This window comes from Vombatus ursinus, unplaced genomic scaffold, assembly GCF_900497805.2.
Source record: "Vombatus ursinus unplaced genomic scaffold, bare-nosed wombat genome assembly UNPS02015255.1, whole genome shotgun sequence".
NCBI lineage: Eukaryota > Metazoa > Chordata > Mammalia > Diprotodontia > Vombatidae > Vombatus > Vombatus ursinus.
The window spans coordinates 38,445,587-38,467,267 of NW_020955033.1; the positions used below are offsets into that span (position 1 = coordinate 38,445,587).

The window sequence follows — 21,681 nt, forward strand, 5'->3', positions numbered from 1 at the left end:
GGCTAAAGGTACATGAGTTTTAAAAGCGGGAGAGTAGCAGTTAGAAAAAACAAAATTAAATCCTATATAAACCAATACTTGGTGGTCTTGGGTTGGAATAGAATCTATGATTGCAAAACCTGACCTGTCTGGTTTATTTCATTTTGATTTACCCATGTCTTGGATAGGGCAAAAAAGGTTCAGAATGCACAGCCTTGCCTGTCTAGACAGTTTTTGCTTTTCAGTTTAAGATTTGCTACTTTATTTCTGCAGATGCCAAAAAAGTCTAACCTTCAATACTTGGAGGATTAAAGAACTGAGTTTGGGTTTACTGCTATAGCAGTGTAATCTCAACTCCAAATGTACAAGAAACAATAATATTAGTGAGGTGCCGTCAGCAACTCTGTAATTCCAATAGTCAGGGTTTCCATTACCCACCCCAGTATGATTTTCAAGGGTTTATATAACATGATCACCAAAAAAAAAAAAAATGCTGTAGGCTGAAAACCTGGTCTGTGTCACTCTTGCACCAAATGAGTTTTTAAAGTCTGGTTTGTGCTTCTCTTTTATCCTGATTCAAATATGTATTAGTTTTAAATGCTACACACAACACCAAAAAAACTCTTAAAACCAATGAGCCAAGCCTATTACACACGGTACTGGCTTACTCAGAATGCATTAATGAATTTTGGATACTCCCATACAAGCTTTCAATGAACTAAAAGTGATCAGTTCAATTTTTTTTTATAATTTCTACCAAAAAAAAAAAACCCTACCAAAATATAAACTACTAACATAAACCTCTCTTTTTCACATCAGACAACTTTGTACAGTGGAAACATCACTTGATTTGAAGCTTCGGCTCTGCCAATTATTAGCTGTATGAAACTGTCTATATCATTTATTCTTCCTGACACCATAAAATAGAGGTAATGATATTTATACTAAATACAGGGTTCTTGTGACAATCAAATGAGACTATAAAGTGCCTTGTAGACTGATTGAGTATTGTTATTGCTATCTCCTTCACAATAATTACTCTCTGATGCCTAATCAAGATACACAGAGATGACAGCTCTTGAGGGCTATGCTAACAGAAGGGAAAGACTTTAGGTACGATTCCTCTGGCAGATCATGTATCTGCCATTCATGGGCCAATCTAGCTAAGTTTTGGAGAGACACACCATTAGGTTGACCACAACGTGGTGTTCATTTTCCTTATAGACACTCTCAAAACCCATCTACTAAGCCATGCATTTGTGGAGAGAATACCACACCAACAAAATCAGGGATGCTTGAAGTATTCAGATGTCACCCTGGAGATCATTACTAAACTGAAACTATCTATCTCTTCTTTTAAACCCATATAAATTCCTAGGGGAACTCAACTAAATTTGGTCCTTTATGGAGGAAAGTGAGAGGGAATTTCAGTTCAGAAAACCAGTAAAGTTTCCATCACCCTTCAGTTTTTTTTAAGACTTTCACAAATAAATAATCAAGTCAATTAATAAAGGCCTTTCATATGGTTGCTAGAAACTATTATCTAGGAACCTATATATATATATATAATATATATTTATATATATAATATATATATATATTATATATATATATATATATATATATATATATATATACACACACATGTAACTGATAGGGTGGGAATAAGAGGCTCTAACTCCATTGGAGAGGAGGTTGAGGATATAAGAAAATGTCTACAAAAAAGCACTTGAAGGGAACAACTTAGTTTCTTTTATACTGTTATCCAAGGAATAGTTGTTACAACTGGAATAACTGCCTAGCCCCTACGGAGCAATATTTACACTTCAAAGAGACTTTTATCTGCTAAGACATTAGGCTAATCACACCTTCAGGTCAGAGATAATTTTGGCCCTAGGGAATTAGATATTTGGCAAGCCAAAGGAAAGTCATATACTTTTATTTGGTTTGGATGAGGGTAGGTTGTGAGGCCTTCAGAGAAGGAAAACTGAAGATTGCATGAGACTAAAAAAGGTTTGTAAGTAGGTGGGCAGGTGACTCAGCTGAAGGGGCACTTTGGTCTCTTTAGCTTTTAATTTTCTGGTTACTAATTCTAACTTGTTCTTAATCTATGAAGATGAAAATTATTTTCTTTTATGAAAATAAATCAAAATACAGAAAGGATTTTCTATTAAATTCAAAAAAACTACTATGGCACTACAATTACTTCTAAATCCATAAGACTGGTGCCTGACAAGCCTATATCTGTAATATTCTTAGTCATTAAGTAACTCCCAATAATTGCATGTTTAAAAGTACTTCATTTTTTTTAAAATATGGAACTGTTTGCCACTTTTGTTATTTATATTCAAACATATATTTGAATTGACTGAAAGGTTACAATAGTATCAAAAAGGCAATAAACCTTTGGTCAATTGGTCACAAGCTGGGAATAAATGTGCTTTTTTACATTTAAGGTCTAGATTGGTATGCATTTCATGCCCATGAAAGCGGGGACAGTATTTTGCCATTTTTGTGTCCCCAGTGCTCAGCAAAACATCTGGAATATAATAGAAGACTAATAAATGCTCATGGACTGACTTTTGGCAGCCCTTGACACCACTGAATTAACTTTTCTGAATACATTTTCCTCTCCAGCTTTTCATGACGCATCTCTCCTGTTTAGTCTCTTATTTATCTGACTACTAAATCTCCTTTGCTGGTTCTTTATCCTTGTCACATCCACATACCCACTATGTGTAGGGGCTCCCTCAAGGTCCTGTCTTCTGTCCTCTTATCTTCTCTCTCTATACCAGGTTCTTAACTGTTTTTGTGTTATGGACCCCTTTGGCAGTCTGGTGAAACCCAACAATCCCTTCTTAGTTTTTAAGTGCAAAAATAAAAAAGGATTACAGAGAAAACCAATTATATTGAAATACAGATTTTTTTTTTTCCCATCCAAGCTATGGGACTCCTGAAATATGTCCATGGACCCAGGTTTGAGAAGCACTGCTTTATATTATTTTGCTTGGTGATCTTATCAACTCCCATGGTTCAATTTTCATCTGTATGCTGATACCCAGATCTATATTCAGCCCTAACCTCTCTCCTAGGCTTCAATCTCACATTATCAATCTCTTTTCATTCATACCAACCTCCAATCCAACATGTACACAATGGAACACATTATCTCTGCCCCAAATCTTCCCTTCATCTTAATTTTCCTATTTTTGTGGGGGGTACCTCCATCCATTGAGTTATCCAGGCTCCCAACCTTGATGTAATTCTTGAATCTTCACTTGGACCTAGGTCATATATCTAATTTTTTTTTTCAAATTTTGTCATTTTTTTTGCCTTAATCACATATCTCAGATGTGCCCCCTTCTTTTCAGTCACACAGATGCATCTATAGTGTAGGCCCCTACCATGTTATCCCTGGACTGTTGCAAAGGTTTTTGGTTAGTCTCCATCCTTCAAGTTTTACGCTACTCCAGCCCATCTACTGCTCACCTGCCAGTGATCTTTGTAAAGGACAAGTCTGACCATGTTACCCCATTATTCAATAAACTCCAGTTACTCCCTATCAGCTTCAGGATCAAATATAAGATTCTCTGCTTGGAATTTAACACCCTTCTAAATGTGGTCTCTTCTTTTCATGCTTTATTCCCCCTCCACAATCTACAATCCAGCCACACTGGCGTACCTGAAATCCTCCTCTTCCTCATTCTGACTTCTAAACTTCAAAAATAGCTCAAATTTGAGCTAATAGAGGCCTTCCTTGTCCCTTTCCTTAACCACCCACTCACAGCTTTCAGGTTAATTTTTTCTACTCTGTATTTATCTTGCATGTACAGTTATTTACATATTATCTCTCTCATTAGAATATATGCTGCTTGAGGGAAAAGGCTATTTTTTTTAGGCAATTGGGGTTAAGTGACTCGCCCAGGGTCACACAGCTAGTAAGTGTCAAGTGTTTGGTCTGAGGCCGGATTTGAACTGAGGTCCTCCTGCCTTCAGGGCCGGTGCTCCATCCACTGCGCCACCTAGCTGCTCCGAAAAGCCTATATTTTTACATTTCTTTGTAACCCCAGAGTTTAACACAGGGTCTAGGCCATAGAACACATTTAATAAATGCTTGTTGTTTCACTGACTAAAAATGATTAGAAAATTATAGTCAGAATGGACCAATTAGAAACATAAAGTCTGGGTTGGAGATAAAATTATGACCTGTGGTGAAAGCTGTTTCCTATATATTATGACCAGTAGCCCTTCAAGCATCAGTATAATAGAGATTTACTTACCTTAGAGTTTTGACTTTGATGTAACAGATCAAGAATAAGGCTTTAAATGCTTTAAAATGTGTGGTATTAACACAAATTCACAAATAACCAGAAGGTATTGCTAAGTAAAACTCAGTTGTTAGTCAGAAAAAATGTCAGATATTTCATGGTTTATTTTAATCTTCATATCTTTAACAGTACAGCAAAGTTGGGAGGTCCACCCCCCCCCCACCCCTCTGCAAGGAGTTACTCAATAAAGGCAGTTTTATATAGACTCTTCAGTTTTTCCTTCTGCCTCATTTAAGTTTTATTTAGTTGTATTCATTAAAATAAAGTGAAATTTGGATATGTTCATCTGCTAGTATCTTCCTAGCTCAGGTCTCGACAGCAACAAACATTGCAACAGTCCTCTAACTGTTCTCTCTGCTTCTTCTCTCTCCCTGCTCTATGACATCCTACATGTCACCACTACCTTCAAGGCCCTACTTCTGTGCATCTGAGACTATGTCTTATACATTGTGGGAATTTAATCACTAAGCTTTCGGGGATTTGTTTGTTACTTTGCACATATGAAAACAATTCACACATTGTTGAAAACAATTAAATACTTTGGTATCTATTATGAGCAAGAAGGTACAATTTTAGAGAATATATTTACCCAGCATTTTGTGAATAAAGGGCCATTGAATTACTCCTGAACATAACAAGTAGAGACTTTCATTAGCAGCGATATGACCACCATATACATGCAATTAACACAACCCCCATACTCACAGTTATAATTAGGTGCGATCCGATGTTGAGCCTCCAGGCTAGCTAATGTAATGTGAAAGATAATATGCAGCAACAGGAATGATAGACTGGTGAAACACAGGGACTTTAACAAGCGTCCCGTATGTCCTGGAAAACAAAAAACATGCAAACTATGAGAACATTTAGAATACAATAAAGCTAGTTGTATTTATCTTCATTTCTGATTTTTTTCTGTTACTTTATCTGCCCCCACAGTGTTGCTATGAATAAAATATTTTATAAAATTTTAAGGAGATACAGAATTATTCTAACTTAAATTAAAAACCTTCAATTTAGTAATAGAATTGATTATACTATAAATTAGTAATGTAACCAACAAAAAAGACACTGATTTGCCCATATACTTTAGTCAAGAAAGATTCCATTCTTGGTAAAAGTTATCAACAAGGAGGTATGCTCATAATAATCAATTTAGAAAGAGCTAAATTTATAAGAAATGATGTTTTCATGCTTAATTTCCTTTATAAGTTTGATTTTTTATTGGTTCTAAATTGAAATAACTGTGGTTACATTAGTCAAAACTGATCAGAGTGATATTTTCTCATTTACGTCTTTCTATCCCCAGCACTTAAGTCAATGTCTGGCATATAGTAGACATGTAATCAATGCTTGTTGGTTCACTGTGTCTGTCTCTCACACACACACAAGTTTTAGGGGACAATATTTTAAGCAAAAATTCATTACTTATGACTTCCAATCTAATCTTATTTTTCACTTGTATTCATTTTTGTAATCAGGCCTCAAATACTTGGCTCAAAATTGCACCCCTCTCATCTGCATGCTATTATCATAACATCTAAGTGGGGACAAAATACTATTAATGCAATATCAGTTTTGTTAAAAATCATTGATAAGAGTGCTATTCAAACAAGTGCTAATTCCAAGTCACCTACAATGCTCTTTCTTTAGTGAAAATTTTAGTCAATATGAACTTTCTTCATAGTCTTTTTAAATTCATATCTTTCAAATGAATAATATTTTGCTAGTATGCATAGTGTCCCAAAACATTTTTGGACATCCTGTATATGTATTTTAATTGCTTACGTACTTTCCCCAAAAATTATGGTTTTGTGTGTTTGCATGTCTGTATATGCACATGTGCACGTGTGTATATAGTATATTTATATATGTGTATGTGATAGCTATATACCAAATATTGTTAATTTAAAAAGTCTATACTTATTTTTTATGAGTCAGATTTGAGGAATAAGGGTGCTACATCGAGAATAATAACATCTCTGAATATTTCAGATCTATGATTCCATGGACAGGAATTTGCACTGGATAGTGCTATTTGCACTGACAATTTTTTTTTTACATTTTATTAAGTGATTCCATGAATTGCTATAGCCATAAATTCATCATCTACTTGTCAATCTATTCTTGACAATCTCCTCTACTACCACTAGACTGGACTCAGTTGACGGGCTCTCACCATTCCCTTACTTGAAGCCTTTCCAGTTTTATAGGGCCTGACAGAGGTTAGCAATAGTCTGTAAGAGTCGATTATCACTACTCTATAGTAAGGCACCGGAGGAGAGCTCTGTAGGAAGACTTTGTTATCTATCATATACAGAAAAGTACAGGTGTCTCCAAAAGTACAAAGTCAACTACAACACTTGAAATCTCTGTTTATGCTGGACAAAGCATGTACAAAGCATGCATTATACACTCTGAAGAGTCTTCTATTAAAACCAAATTTCTCCAATGAATAAACAAAGCTTGAATGTGTTTATAAAATAAGATTAATTTCTGATGTGATTAATGGTGATAATAATAATAATAATAACAACAACAATGATAATGATGATGACAAAACCATCTTGGTGACAATATAGACCACTTCCACATATAGATCATACCCCTAAAACATGATTTCTTCCAAAGGTAAATGATATATAGTTATCCGAAAAATAACACTGATAAAAACCTTCATTTTCTAGATTGAAGAACGCCTCACATGGTCCACTGCATCTAGTCAATCCTAATCATGCTTCACATTTTAAACAAGTCATCTTCATATCTGACACTGTGAGCATACCAATCCAGGCAATAAGCTCGCCTCTACTCCCCAACTCCCACCCCCCCCATAATTAAATGTGTGAGAGTCAAGTTACCCCCCTATGGTTACAATCATCACTTCCGTAAATTTCTAAATCTAAACACCCCGCCTAGTCATTATTCCACATATGTATTGGCTCCTTCATTGGAATGTATGTTCTTTGAGTGCAGGGTTTGTCTCACATTTTACTCTCAGTGCTTAGTATAGTTCTTGGCACACAGTAATTGTTTAATAAAAGCTTTTTTTTATTTATTCATTTCATTCATTAACATAAAATAAGATTTTGGGGGCAAGTGTGCTCTAATTCATACCAATATGACAATAACAGCATTTGAGAAGAGAAGCAGGCCCTGACTTGTGATTTCATCAATTTAGGGAAATGTTAAAATGTAAATGAAAAGATCATTAAAAGTCAGTCAACTTTTACTAACTGAAAAAATAGTGACTTAGAATACCAATACTGAAACATACTTTCCTTTTTAAAATCAGCAAGGCAAGGGACTGCTAAGAAAGAATGTTTTATATATATTTTAAGATGTTGTCAATGTATTGGATTTTTTTCTTAATTGATTTTCTTTGTTATAAGGGAGGGTTCAATCTCAAGCCAGCTAGAGAGCTATTTAAAAGATGATGTAAAAATAAATGCATCAATCAAACTTTTTATAATTAGAGAAACTGTAATGGGAAAAAAATCTGGCTTAGTATATAAAAGACACATTGAATTATTTGCAGGTATAGTAAGTGCCGAAAGCTATTTTTCCTTTATCGATTTTTAAAGAAAATGTTTTCTAAGTACTCAGCAACAATACATACACACATATGTGTATATATGTGTATATGTACATATGAATGTATATATGTGTATACATACATAGATATATAGATATGTGTGTGTACATATATGCATACATATGTGTGTATGTATGTAGATAGATAGCTAGATAGTCCCACTACCATCTGAAATCCCAATCCCTCCACATTTTGGTAGCATGATCTTCCTAAGCTACTGTGGCCAGGAAGAATCATCATCACCTGGCAATAGTGAGAAGCTTCAGGGGCAGCTAGGTGGTGCAGTGCATAGAGCACTGGCCCTGAAGTCAGGAGGACCTGAGTTCAAATCTGGCCTTAGACCAAACACTTGACACTTACTAGCTGTGTGACTCTGGGCAAGTCACTTAACCCCAATTGCCTAAAAAAGAAATTGACTAGAATAGTGAGAAGCTTCTCCTGCTTTACGAAGCCTCACTCTTAGAAGATGTTAGAATAGGAGCTCACATTCAATATAGCACTTAAACAATCTATCCCTATCTAAAGTTCTATTCCAAGCTCTGCTAGCTCAGTGAGGGCCTGTCAGAGCTTTGTTCCATTGCTAGAGTCTTCCTGAATCAAGGATTGTCTTCACTTTTCAACAAGGCACCAGAATAGGACTTTTAGATAGGGGATCATAGCCTGAAGTCCATCAATAGATTTCAAGTGGTCACTGAACTTGCCTGGGAAAAAAAAATGACATCTTTGCTGTCACTAACTTCTAATTAAAATTTGAAATTATTTGAAAACTCCTCTCCCCTGAGGAGTTCATGGGCTTCACCAGACTACAGATGGAATCCATCATGTACTCATGTGTGTACACATGTGCGCACACACATACATACCATGTTAGAATCTCTGGCTTAAGAAAATACTATAGCAACAGATACTGGAATTGTGATTTCACTGGTATGAAGAACTGTCAGAGAAGGAAATTCCTTCTACTGATACAATTTAGCACTTTGCACTTCACTGCCTAGAGCACTGAGAGTATACATCCAGTATACATTAAAAGTTGGTACTCAAACCTGGGGTCTCCCTGGCTCTGATGACAGCTCTCTAACCATTACACTCTTTGTTTCTTATCACAGCATGGCTTTATTACTCATATATAAACTTGGCATCAGCAAATACATGTGTGGGGAATTTTTTGTGGTTAGATTACTGATGTGCCCTCAGCGTGACATTTTATGGAATGGCCCCAACCCCAGTACAAACAGATGGGTGTTGTTTAAAATTAATTGCAGGCTAAGTTCTTTTGCTGTGGCCCAGGAGACTTCCATTAAAATTGATGGAATGAGTTTCTGAGTCAGGCAAAGCCATATCATGAGAAATGACATATCCCCTACATCAATGTTTTCAATACTTTCTCCCCATGAGATATGCCACCAAAATGCTGCCAAACATGCCTTTCTTGTACTCCAATCAGATTCAGTTGTGTCTACATATATATCTTCTAAGTTAAGCCTCAACTGAAAAAGATATAAAGTTTCTTAAGAAATTAGATCATGTGCACATACAACAAGATTTTGAGAGAATGATTCCTCTGTAGGAGGAAAGAAGGTTTCCAATGCCCAACTTAATTTCTGGGAAGGATAATACCAATAGTTTTGTTTCCTCCTGACCTGGGACAGATTGAGACCATATGTGGAGGACATAATGGTTTTGGGGAAAAGAGATTGAGCATGATTGGACTGAAGTCTAAACAAGAGCCAAGTAGAGGAGATGACCACTAGAGGAGAAAGGAAAGAAACCTGGCTGTGGCTGGCATTGAGCACAATTCGGCTCTATAGTCACCATTGCTGACCTTGTCCACTGAGGCTAGATTAAACAGCTGAGGCCAGAGCAAGAGCAGCATCTAATAGGTGGTGACCTAGAGTTCTTAAACATGTTGAAGTGCTGCTTTCCTCTCATTCCCTATTTATCAAAGGGGGAGGATTTTTATCCAAAGTTCTTCTTTTCTTTAAGTTTGTTCATAGTTCCTGATTTAATTCATAGTAGCTGACTCTAGATAAAATGTGATTGATCATAACTTTTTCAAAGTTTGGGTTGAAGTTTTCCTGAAAAGGACTTGCAAAAGAGAGGGATAGTTATCGACTTCAGTAAACAGGCAAAGGTGAATTATTGGTAAATCTTGAGATTTAAGCCTCAGAAATGATATGAGAAAAGTGATATTAACTTAACAATTTTAATTAAATGTCACAAAGCAGGTAAAGCTTGGTCCTATGTTTTTCCTTTAGGCAAAAGCAATTCATCATTCAACATTGTTGTTTTTTAGGAGTGGTCACACTAACTTCTCCATTGTATCTCCTCTCCTCCTACATATGCACAGAGAAATCTTTCTTTGCTGTTAGAGTTGAGGGTGACTTTGTTCAGTTGGAGGAGAAAATCTTGACCAGTTGGAGAAGAAAGGGGGTGTTGGGATCAGGAAGGTAATGCTCACATGGCAAAGGTTAGAACCTGAGAAAAGAAGTATCCCTCCCATTCTTTTTCATCTTCAGCCAAACAAATTTCCCAATACTTTACACCAATGGTTCCAAACTCAAAATAAAAATAAAAAAAAATGTACCTCACAGGGAGGTACATATTGACTTAAAAGAACACAATTTAAAATTAGCTATGTTTTATTGATTATTTATTTATTTATAATTTTAAAAAATTAAGTTTGATAAACATTTCCCAATTATATTTTAATCTGATTTTAGGTAGCACTCAGTAGTTTTGCTGGATACAGAGGCCTTTGCATTTGACAATATCACTCTACATATAATATGGAAATCTGAAGAGAGATGAAATTTGAAAATCATGGTGTGAAACAAACTTCTATGTCTGAAGAAAAAAGGGTTTACCTTCAGCCCAATGAAGTAAGGGTCTTTGTTTAGAGTTCTCATAATAGTATAATTATTTTTCCTACAGCCAAAGAGTTGTAGGAATAATTTTAATTTGTACTTTTTTTTTCTGGGCATTGGAACTGATTTATTAGGAGTTAATTATATATTTAGGCAATGAAATCAAAAGCCACTCAAAGTTTTGTCCCAGTCTTAGATTTTCCTTCCCACCCAAATTTTTTTAGAAGCTGTTTGAGAAGCATTGTGAAAGTTTAGTCATAAACTACAAATGATTCTTCTTCCATTCTTTACAAACTTATTTAAAATTTTTGCAATTATTGAAGAGTGACATAAAGACTTTTCAATACCCAAATTCGGAAGACAGGTGTTACAGCAATGCCTGGGAATGTTGGTTAGCAGGTATCTGGTAGTAGTAATACTAACTGGACCTTATTTTTTTAGGACCCTATCAAAGCCAAGGTGATATGCAACAAAGAGGCAGAGTGGTACAGTGGAGAGAATATTGGTTTTGGAGCCTAAAGTCCTGGGTTCAGATCCTGCCTCTCTGATACTTCCTTGGAACTTCAGGCAAGTCACAACCTCCCTGGTTAAGTTTCCTCATCTGTAAAAGGAAAAAGTTGGACTAAACAGTGTGAAGATCTATGAGCAATCTGGTTAACAAATTAATTAAAATATCTCTATTATACAACCTGAAAAATTTCCTCAGAGCTCCCAAAGTCACCCAAATATGTGTGTGTATGTGTGTGTGTGTGTGTGTATGTGTGTGTATGAGAGAGAGAGAGAGAGAATATCAATCAAGAAACACTTATTGAAAACATACTATAATTGTCAGGAACTTTCTATGCACTGTGATTACAAAGACAAGAATGATTTTTTAAAAATGCTCTTGCCCTCAAGGAGCTTACTTTCTAATTATGACAGCAGCAACATGAATACAGCAGTTAGGACACACAAAAATACAATAAAACATAGCTAATTTTAATTTTTGGCCCTCTAAGCTAATATGTACCTCTCAGAGATCTATTTCTACTTGAGTCTGACATCATTGGTTTAGAGTATTTGCAGATTTGTTTGGTTGAGGATGAATATCAAAAAGATGCATGCTCATTTTTTCTCTCAGGTTCTAACCTTTGTCATGTGAGCATTGCCTTCCTGGTCCAGATACCCCCTTTCTTCTCCAACTGGTCAAGACTCACTAATTATCACCCTCAACTCTTATATTAGCACCTTCCTCTGTGGCCCTAGTGTAGCCAGCACCAAAATGAATTCAGCAGAAATCAAAATCACGTGGCAGAGAAAAAACACAACACAACAAAACAAAACATTTTTAAGTTGATTTAATCAAGAGTTAGATTAGTAGTACTTATGTTCTCTGAACCACAAGCATGTAGCCATTGTAATGACGGCCTCTACAGTAGTCTTAGAATAAAACTATTTCAAGAGTCCACACAATAGTTGGTGGGAATTAGGGTGAGGGAAGAGGGTTGACCACTGTATTCTACTTGGTCCCAGCCCAAGTGTTACCATGACATAGCTTCTGTCAGGGATGATGTGTTTTGCTTATGAAGTTCTAAATTTGTTATAAATTTAAGATCTTTTGACATTGGCAATTGTACCTCTTTGCACATTATTATAATTGGCATTTATAGAATGCTTTTAAAGTTCAAAAAATAATTTTCTCACATCAATCCTGTGAGGTAGGTAATGCAAGTACTATTGATTAAAGCTAAGAGAGCTTCAGTGGCTTACTCATAGATACACAGCTACTCTTTTACATTCCCTAGTTATCTTTAAACTCAGCTGAAACTCCACCTTCTACAAGAAGTCTTTCCTGATTCTACAGCTGCTAGTGCCATCCTCCCCCAAATTACGTTATTATTACTTAGTATATATTTTCTTACACTTATCATGAGAGTTAGCATTTTGGGGAAAGTGTGTGTGTGTGTGTGTGTGTGTGTGTGTGTGTAATGGGAACTTGCTTTGTGTGTGCCCACATCTTCTAAAGTGGAGGTGATGTTAAAATTGTTATCTTGTTCTGGTCCCACTGACCAGCTCCTTTCCTCTTCTAGTATAGTATGTATATAAGTAGCTAGTATACAGTAACAACCACAGAAAGTAAGATTACAAAGAGCAATCTAGAAGTCATGTATAGACTGTCCTAAAGATAAAAGAAACATAATTTGTAAACTGTATCACATATTAACCAAAGAAGTCATATCCTGTAATACATGATAAGTCAGGGGAAGCCATGTAGACCTTTCTGTCTGGGCATTTTGATCCTATGACCCATACATCTCAGAAAAGTTATAGGAGTAAAATCAGCAGAATACCAAATGTTACTGATAACTTTGAGATGATATAAATATGTTAACTTTAAAGTTTTACTGATAACTTTGACATGATCTGGATATGTTAATGAACTAACCCCAAGATGACATGGATAAGAGTTCATCTGTCACCTACAAAAACCCTATAAATGAGACTCAAACTCCTGTCCACTCCCCTCCCCCAGGATACTTCCATATCCATTGTGTCCATACTGCCTAGTGCTCCTGATTCTAATCCATGGTTACATGGGTAATACTCTCTCCCCATTCTCTTCCCACCCTACCTGTCTTCCTTCACCACCTCATCCCTGTCTCCACACCATCTACTTTTATACGCCATCTCACCCCTTTAACTCTCTATACTTTCTGTGCCTTGTACTCTTACATCCTCTGTGTGACTGCAGTCTCATTTCCCACTGCCATCATGGTCTTTCCTTGCAAGTATCCAAAGAACCAGGCATGCCTGCTCCATTTCATAATTGATAAGGTAATTAGCAATTCAGAGGCACCTTGCATCTGGGAGTGGGTTCCCTCCCATCCTCCATTCTCCTACTACCGACTGTGTAGCTGGAACAGACTGAGTTTTTACAACAGGCAGAATGGGGTAGTACCACTCTCTTTCCTGTGTCCTCTTTCCTACTACTTCCAGAGGGTGATCATTACAAAACTGACCTACAGAAAAGTTGCCATGAACTGAACTGGGAAGGGGTGGTACCTTCCTCCAATCTCTCTTTATATTCTATAAGTTTAAGAAGTGGGCCCAAGGTCTCTGTTTATTCTGATTCCTTTGTCCTCCTCAGTCTCAGAAGCAGACAGAAATGTCCACTGGACCCAGGAGTTTCAGTCATGGAGACCTTGGAGCCAAGATTCTAGGTATGATGTTGTATCTAGCCACTTTGTCAGGGAAGCCAGGCAAAGCAAGGATGCCTGAGCCTAAGGAGAGGTCTTGTAATTAGAAGTTCGGACTGTGCTCTATAGAAACTGAGCTAAACTGTGAAAGTATGGGAGTGGTTTCCCTACCATTTTTTCAGAGACTGAGGTGGTAAAGGGATGAGGGGAATGGAATTATGCCTCATGTATTGCAGGAATTTTGTCTATTTGTTAATACACATTTCAACAAAAAATTCCTTTGTAAAAACTAATCTGATTCTTAGTGGCTAAATTGAACTGGAGTGTAGGAGACACCCCCTATAATTGAGGGAACACCATTACTTGGGCCTGGAGCCAAAGGCAGAAAACCTAGACACACCTGAGTTCTGTTAAGGGTGGAGAAGAACAGTGAAGGAGAGAAGAGTAGCATATCTGCTTTTTAGGCAGTGGGAGCTAGGGTGGGCAATGTTACATATACCATAATCATAAAAGAAGAGGAATAAGTGGAAGCTGCAACTTTCAGGAGAAGTATACCTATAGGAAAGTAATAAAGCAGTAAATATATCTTTACAGAGATCCTGATCTTTTTGATGAATTTCACTGAAAGTCCCAAACACCTGAGAAAAAATGGGCTTCCAAAGGATGAGCCTGAGAGTGAGTCAACCCATAGGGACAGTGAGCTATTTCCAAGAAAGCCTAAAGGAATTAAAATCCCCTCTCAAGCACTCTTAGTCTCCTTTGTATGCCTTCTACCACCTCTTTTATTTCATGACACCCATTATTTAATGACAAGGAAAGAAGGGAAGTATTCCTGTATCATTTTTCTGTGTTTCTGATTGATTTAGCACGTGTGTGTGTGTGTGTGTGTGTGTGTGTGTTTCTAGGTAAACAATTTTGCAACACAAAAGATCACTGTAGAGCAGTTTTAGAACTCAAGGGTGAGAAGAACTTTGTGTGTGCAAAAAGAAGAGGTACAAACTGCTGGCTCAATCAGGGTCCAAGAATTATCAACTCATAAAATGTCTTCATGCCCACAGACTTAGTTGTCTAAGTCAGTAATGTGAAAATAAAATTGAGAGCACTAAGCCATACATAAGGATCCTTGCATGCCTCTTAGGAAACCATAAATTTTTCTATTGTATTTTTATTTATTTTGTCAAATACTCAGGAATGTTACAGGCTATCTATTTGACACCTCCCCTCTACATTTCTGTTCTTACTGCTCACCCAGGGGTTTAACATTCAGGACCTGGAGGACCCAGGTGAATATAACCTTGCTGACAGAGGAAAATATTTACTGTCAGGACTCAGCCTCGTTTAATGAAAAGAGTACTTGGTTCAAGAGCCCTACTACTAAATTTCTGTGTTATTTTGGGCAAATGATTTCATTTCTCTGGGTCTCAGTCTCCCGCTCTATTAAAGAGTGATTTTGGACTGCAGAGTGTTACCTGTAACTGCATGACCCCTTCCTCCTACTTCTTGCACTGCATAGCCTGCCCTCTGCTTCTAGAGCTTGAGCCAACCCTCTCAGTACTATATCATTAGTTTACAGGACAAGAGCCTGCATGGCATCTCATCCTTTGTTCTTACCTTGATCACCATATGTCTCCCCAAGCCTTTTATGGGTCTCGTCAATAATAGGATTACAGAGTAAGATTCCAAGGTAATTTAATCCAACCCATCATTTTACTGATAGGAAACTGAATTTCAGAGAGACTAAATGTCTTATCCGAAGTCATATGGGTAGTACTTTGTAGAGGTGGGATTTGAAATGAAGCTCTTTGCTTCAAAATCCTGCCTTCTTTCTACTGCAATATGCTGCTTCTGGTTTTTACAATTATCCTGGAACCTCCTGTTTATAACAATGTTTCTAGGGGAAAATTCATTCTGACTTTGAGAACCTAACTTACTAATGAACTTTTGGAGCACTGAACTTCTAGGTGGCCTCTATCTGTATCTAACCAACTCTCACCTAGGAAGCAATAGAAGAAACCTGTCTATAAAATATAATGGCCCCAAATCCATGTAGGCCTTCACATGGCTACTTAAGTCATGTGTATTTTAAGAAACATGTGTATGCAAGGGTAAAAGGTCTCGTTTGGTGGCTATAGGGACCAGGGTGAATCATACCAAGAGCCATTCCTCAACCTCAACATTTTTATAAAAGTAATTGAGTTTAAAATGGATATTAAGGAGAATATGGAAATGGAGGAAAATGATGTCACCAATGAGCAACACAAAGCTTAGGATATATCTGAAAGGTCAAAGAGATAGTGGAGATGTTTACAAGCCAACTAAACCCACCAGCCTTATATCAGCTGCCAAAAACATGTTCTTCGTCTCTGGCAACCACTTGTATGTCGAAGCAATAGCTCAGAAACTGGGGACCCCCTAAAGAGCCCTGAAGTAGTAATCTAGATTCACCACACTGCAGACTTGGTTCAGTCTGGCACAGAAAAAACAAGAAAACCACAAACTAGGGAACAATCAACCACTGGGCATTTCCAGTGATTTTCCTGATGTAGGTATGGGACTCTGTGCGTTCCCTAGTGCCTCACATAGAGTAATAAATAATTGTTGATTAATTCATTGACCAAAAATTTCCTGTTCAGAGCTTTACAGGCAGAATGTATCTCATGGCATAATCAATATTTGATGAATGCATAAAATAGCATTTATATAGATAGCACATCAAGGTTTTCAATGTGACTTACAAATATTATCTCATTTTATCCTCACATAAACCCTGGGAGGTAGATGCTCTTATAACCCTCATTTTACAGATGAGGAAAGTAAGGCAGGCAAAGGGTAAGTAACTTGCCCATTGTCACACAACTAGTAAGTGTCTGAGGTTGGATATGAACTAAGGTTTCTTTGACTCCAGTATCTGAATGAATGAATGAAGCAAAGACATTCTTCTTTTCAACCAAGTGCATTAGTAAAGAAGGGATAAAACTCCCAATATAAAATGACAGCATCTGTACTGTCCTTTATATTTGAAAAGCATACATTTTGTAACATTGGAGGAAGACACGAACTTGAGGGTTTGCACTGCTAACTTGCATAAAGAATCTATAAAATTGTTCATTTTCTCCCTTTTTTCCCTTCACATTTGAACATGGAACCTATGCCATGTAAAGAGTAGAAAAGTTAGAATAAAGGTAAGTTAGCTGCCTGAAATGCATTAGACAATTGGGCAAAGGCCAGCATTATAAATGCTTTATGTAAATTAAAGGAACTTGATATGGAAATGAAAACAGAAAAGTAGTTGTAACTCAAACTAAATACCCACTTACACCCGCTTTTTGCAAGACTTCCTGTTTTTCTTAGATGATTTTGTGTTTAAAATGCTAGCATAATAGTACTATATCCTCAGCATCAATAGCTAGTAATAACCTTCAAGACAGTTCTAATCCTGACTGACAATTTCCAAAATATTTTGTCAGATAAGACTTGGAACTTAACACACTCAATTCCCCTGCCTAAAGAATTCCTCACAGAGAATGACTTCACTATTCTCAGTAATACAATGATGCAAGACAATCCCAAAGGACTAATGATGAAGCGTACTAACCGCCTCCAGATAAAGAACTGATATTCAATGAATACATACTAAAGCATGCTATTTTTCACTTCCTTTCATTTTTCTATTTGAGTCTTTTTATACAAAATGACTAATATGGAAATGTTTCACATAATTGCACATGTATAACCTATATCTGATTGCCTACCATCTCTGGCAGGGGGGAGGGGAGGGGAGAGAGAGAGAGAGGGGGAGTAATAGAATTTGGAACTCAAAATTTTAAATAAAAATGTGAAAAAAATTAAAAATAGTAAAGCCTGAAAAAAAAAGAATTCCTCACAGAAGTTCACAGGATATCCAGCAACACATCACTTCCCTTTGAATTTTATAGATATTTCTTACATGAATGGTAGTAAGCTAAGCACAATGATTCTTTTTAAAAAATTTAGCTTGTATTAACTGTTATGAGCATATACTAGTGATTGAGGCAATTAGGTAGAGTAATGAACAGAATACTGGACTTGGACTCAGGAAGACCTAATTTCTAATTCTGCCTGATACACTTATTAGCTGTGTGACCCTGGCTGAGTCACCAAACTTCTCTCAGCCTCAGTTTCCTCATCCTTCAAATAGTGATAATAACATCACTGACCTAATAGAGTTGTTGTGAGGATGAAATGAGATAATATATATGAAGTACTTTGCAAACCCTAAAGTTCTATATAAATGTTATTATCACTTTTATTTTTATTATTATTATTATTCCTCATCATATGAAACTCCTTATTTTTAGCTCAATGTTAATATTCTGTATACATACCCCAAATCACGGACTCCAGCTTGGAAGGGATTTCAGAGGCCACCAAGTCTAACTAGCAACTGAAAAACAAAATTCCTTCTACATGTTCAACAAATTTTCTTAAGGTCTTTACTTGAAGACATAACTGGATTGGAAACCAGAAGACCTAGTTCACTTTTTAGCTCTCCCACTTAATACTGTGTGCTTTTGGGCAAGGCACTTTTTCTGGGTCCTCCATTTCCTCATCTGCAAATAAGATGATAATCAGTTCTACTATCCTATGTCTGAAATAATGGTGGGAAGCTGATCATTTTTTCCAAAGAATTATAGGAATAGATTTTCTTTTAATCATTCCTGGGTATAGTAAAATCCCAAATCTTAGGAAAGATATGTCATCTCAAACCTGGGGCATTATCATATAGGCTTTTCTTCATTCTGGCCTGGATACAGTTACGGCAAGAACTAAAATATGAAGTCAATCAGCCCATCTCCTTCCATTCTCAACCACAAAAAACAAAACAAAACAAAACAAAACCCAACAACAACAATAAATTTTAGTTTGGACACCATCTTTGGTAATAATCATAAAGTGCTCTAACCAAAGGCTAGAGAAGTAACTCATTTCCGGACATTAGAAATTTGGCTTTGTTTTTGCAGGCAGCCCAGCTCAGAAAAAACAAACAAACAAACAAACAAAAAGAAAAACTAGGGTCAGCTCTTTCCCTTTGAACTAGAAGGAATCCCCTTAGAATTCTCTACTTGGATTAGGAGAGAGACAACCCACATCAGCCAACGGACATTAGCATAAGACCCAAGACTTCATTTCTATGCTAGCAGAAGTCCTTATTGTGTTGAAGGTTTCTTTCAAACCCATCTCAACTCAGAATAATTATCTGTCTCTGACTTGACAGTGCCTATAGTTAAGATGTAACCTGAAGTTTTAATGCTTAGAGCCTTTTGTCATCATGTATACCCTCAGTCTCTTAGGTGAGGAAAGATTTGTGAAAAAAGAAACAAAACACATACATACACACAAGTACACATATGCACACAGAGGTAGTCTATATCCAACTCAGAGAAAAAAAAGTTATATAATTGTAGTACTCAATTTTAAAATGACTGAGATATTCTAAAGGAAATGCTCAGATGATGATAAACAATTCACATTCATGTAACCCTTTAAGTTTGAAAAATATTTCCTACACAATGATTCTTTGAGAGGAGTAATCCAAGTATTATTAAACCTAAGAGGAAAGTGAGTTCAGATAAGTTGACTGACTTCTAAGTGTTGACATCACTCTGAGTTTTAGAAATAGGAGTTGAATGGTCCAGTTGTGCTCTTATGAATGAATGAAGAATGGGGGGGGGAAGCATTTATTAAGTACTTACTATGTACAAAGAACTGTGCTAAGTGCAAGTGATACAAATATTAAAGCATGATATTCCTTCTAAAAGAGTTCACATTCTAAGGGGGAAGACAACACAAATGGAAGGTTTTAGTTACAAGTCAGATGGAAAGGTCTCAAGATTTTAAAGAGAAATAGCAAGGCAAATAGTTAATGTCTCTTCTTTAATACTATTTCCACTGACAAAATCTTACCAAGTTCTAATGTTAAATCAACAATTTGATAGCGCCAATGACTTTATGGCAAAATTTTTTTTCTTCTGAGTCTTCAGTAACTATTACTGAAACATCTGCAAGTGCTAGTATGCGTTTCTATTTACTGGAATTGTGCCAAAAGAATCACTATCCTCAAGCCCTTAGGTTTAGGGGCATGGACTGTCCATCTGGGTCTAAGAGGAGATAGCAGTCAAAGTGGTAGTAAGTCATTTGACTTGCTGGGCACATGAATGTCCTGTCTCTCCCTCATGGTGCCTTGCTACTATAGCTAAACTGGCTTTGCCTGCCCTGTGAGTAGCGATTGGTTAACATTTGATTGGGAGGCCTGGAGTTTTCTTCACAGGAGTTGTCACTGGTTGTAGCTGCGAGGGTTGTGCTGAAGCTTGTAACTCTTATAACTTGAAGCATGGATTGATATTTTCATTCTCATGTGTTTATATACTTTAATGTTACTGTTGTTGTTTGTCCTTTGTTCTCAAAGAGGACCATGCCATCAGGAAGGTGATGCCATGACTTGCAAGTATAAATTGATTTGAATAAGGGAGGGCTTTGCAAAGTTACCAGCCTCACTTTCTCCTTCAGAGCCCATCTGAGTCTAGTGGCAAGATTTAGATCAGGATGACTGAACATGGCCCCCATATACTTTAATGAGATCTTACTAGACATGGTATTTTAGAAATGTTGCAAATTATTCCTTGCATATGACAAACAATCAGAAGATATTACATCTATGAGATTTTTTTGGTTGTTCTAAGAGAGTGGTCTGGGAAATTATTTTTAACCAACTTGGACTGGTAAGTTGTCAGTGTTTCAGTGAACAAGTGTTTATTAAGCATTTACTATGAACTTGACACTGTATTAAGTTCTAAGTATACAAAGAGAGGTAAGCGCATAGTCCCTGGATTCCAGAGAGAGTATTTCAGGACTGGACATGGAGAACAGCCAGTATAAAGGCACAGATTCAGAAGACAGAGGGTTAATTGCAAGGAACTGCAAGATATCTTGAGCATAAAGTATTTGGAGGGGATGAAAATGTAAGAAGGCTGAAAAAGAAGGATGAGACCATGTTGTGAAGGATTTCAAATGTCTATCAGAGGACTTCATATTTATTCCTATAGATAACAGGGAGCCATTGGAGTTTATAGAGGTGGTGGTGGTGGAAACATCAAATCTAGCTTTAAAAAAAATCACTTTGGCAGTTGAGAGAATATGGAATAGAGTAGGGACAAACCTGAGGCAAGGAGACCAATTAGGAGGCCATTGTATTAGTCCAAGTAAGAGGTAATGAAAGATTGTACCAAGGTGGTAGCTATGTGAGTAAAAAGGAGGGAAAGTATATGAGTTTTGTTATGAAGGCAGAAAGGATAAGAGTTGGTAGTAGACTGGATGTGTGGGGGGAGTGTGAGTTGAAAAGTTGAGGATGACACTGAGGTTGGAAGCCTGGGTAACTGGAGGATAGTGGTACACTTGACAGTAATAGGACGATTGGGAAGAGCAGGGAGGAGAAAATAAATGAGTTCTTTTTTGGACATGTTGAGTCTGAGATGTCAATGAGACATTCAAGATGTCCAAATGGTAGTTGGTGATACAAGACCGGAGTTCAGGAGAGAGTCTAAGGCTGGATATATTGTTCTGTGGATCATTTACATAGAGGTGATTATAAAATTCAGGAGAGTTGATGAGATTATTAAGTGAGAAGAGAAAGAGAGAGAGAGAGAGAGAGAAAAGAAGAAGAAGAAGAAGAAGAAGAAGAAGAAGAAGAAGAAGAAGAA

General features: G+C 36.7%; 1 protein-coding gene across 5 annotated transcripts in view; it reads right to left on the reverse strand.

The window, feature by feature from the left end:
• Nucleotides 1-21,681, reverse strand: part of LOC114031886 (piezo-type mechanosensitive ion channel component 2) — a 527,965-nt gene that overhangs the window by 316,232 nt on the left and 190,052 nt on the right. For all 5 annotated transcript variants that reach the window (XM_027847078.1, XM_027847079.1, XM_027847077.1 and 2 more), the window contains exon 3: nt 5,013-5,138. In XM_027847078.1, coding sequence (XP_027702879.1) covers nt 5,013-5,138 — 126 coding nt within the window. The remainder of the gene's footprint in view (nt 1-5,012; nt 5,139-21,681) is intronic.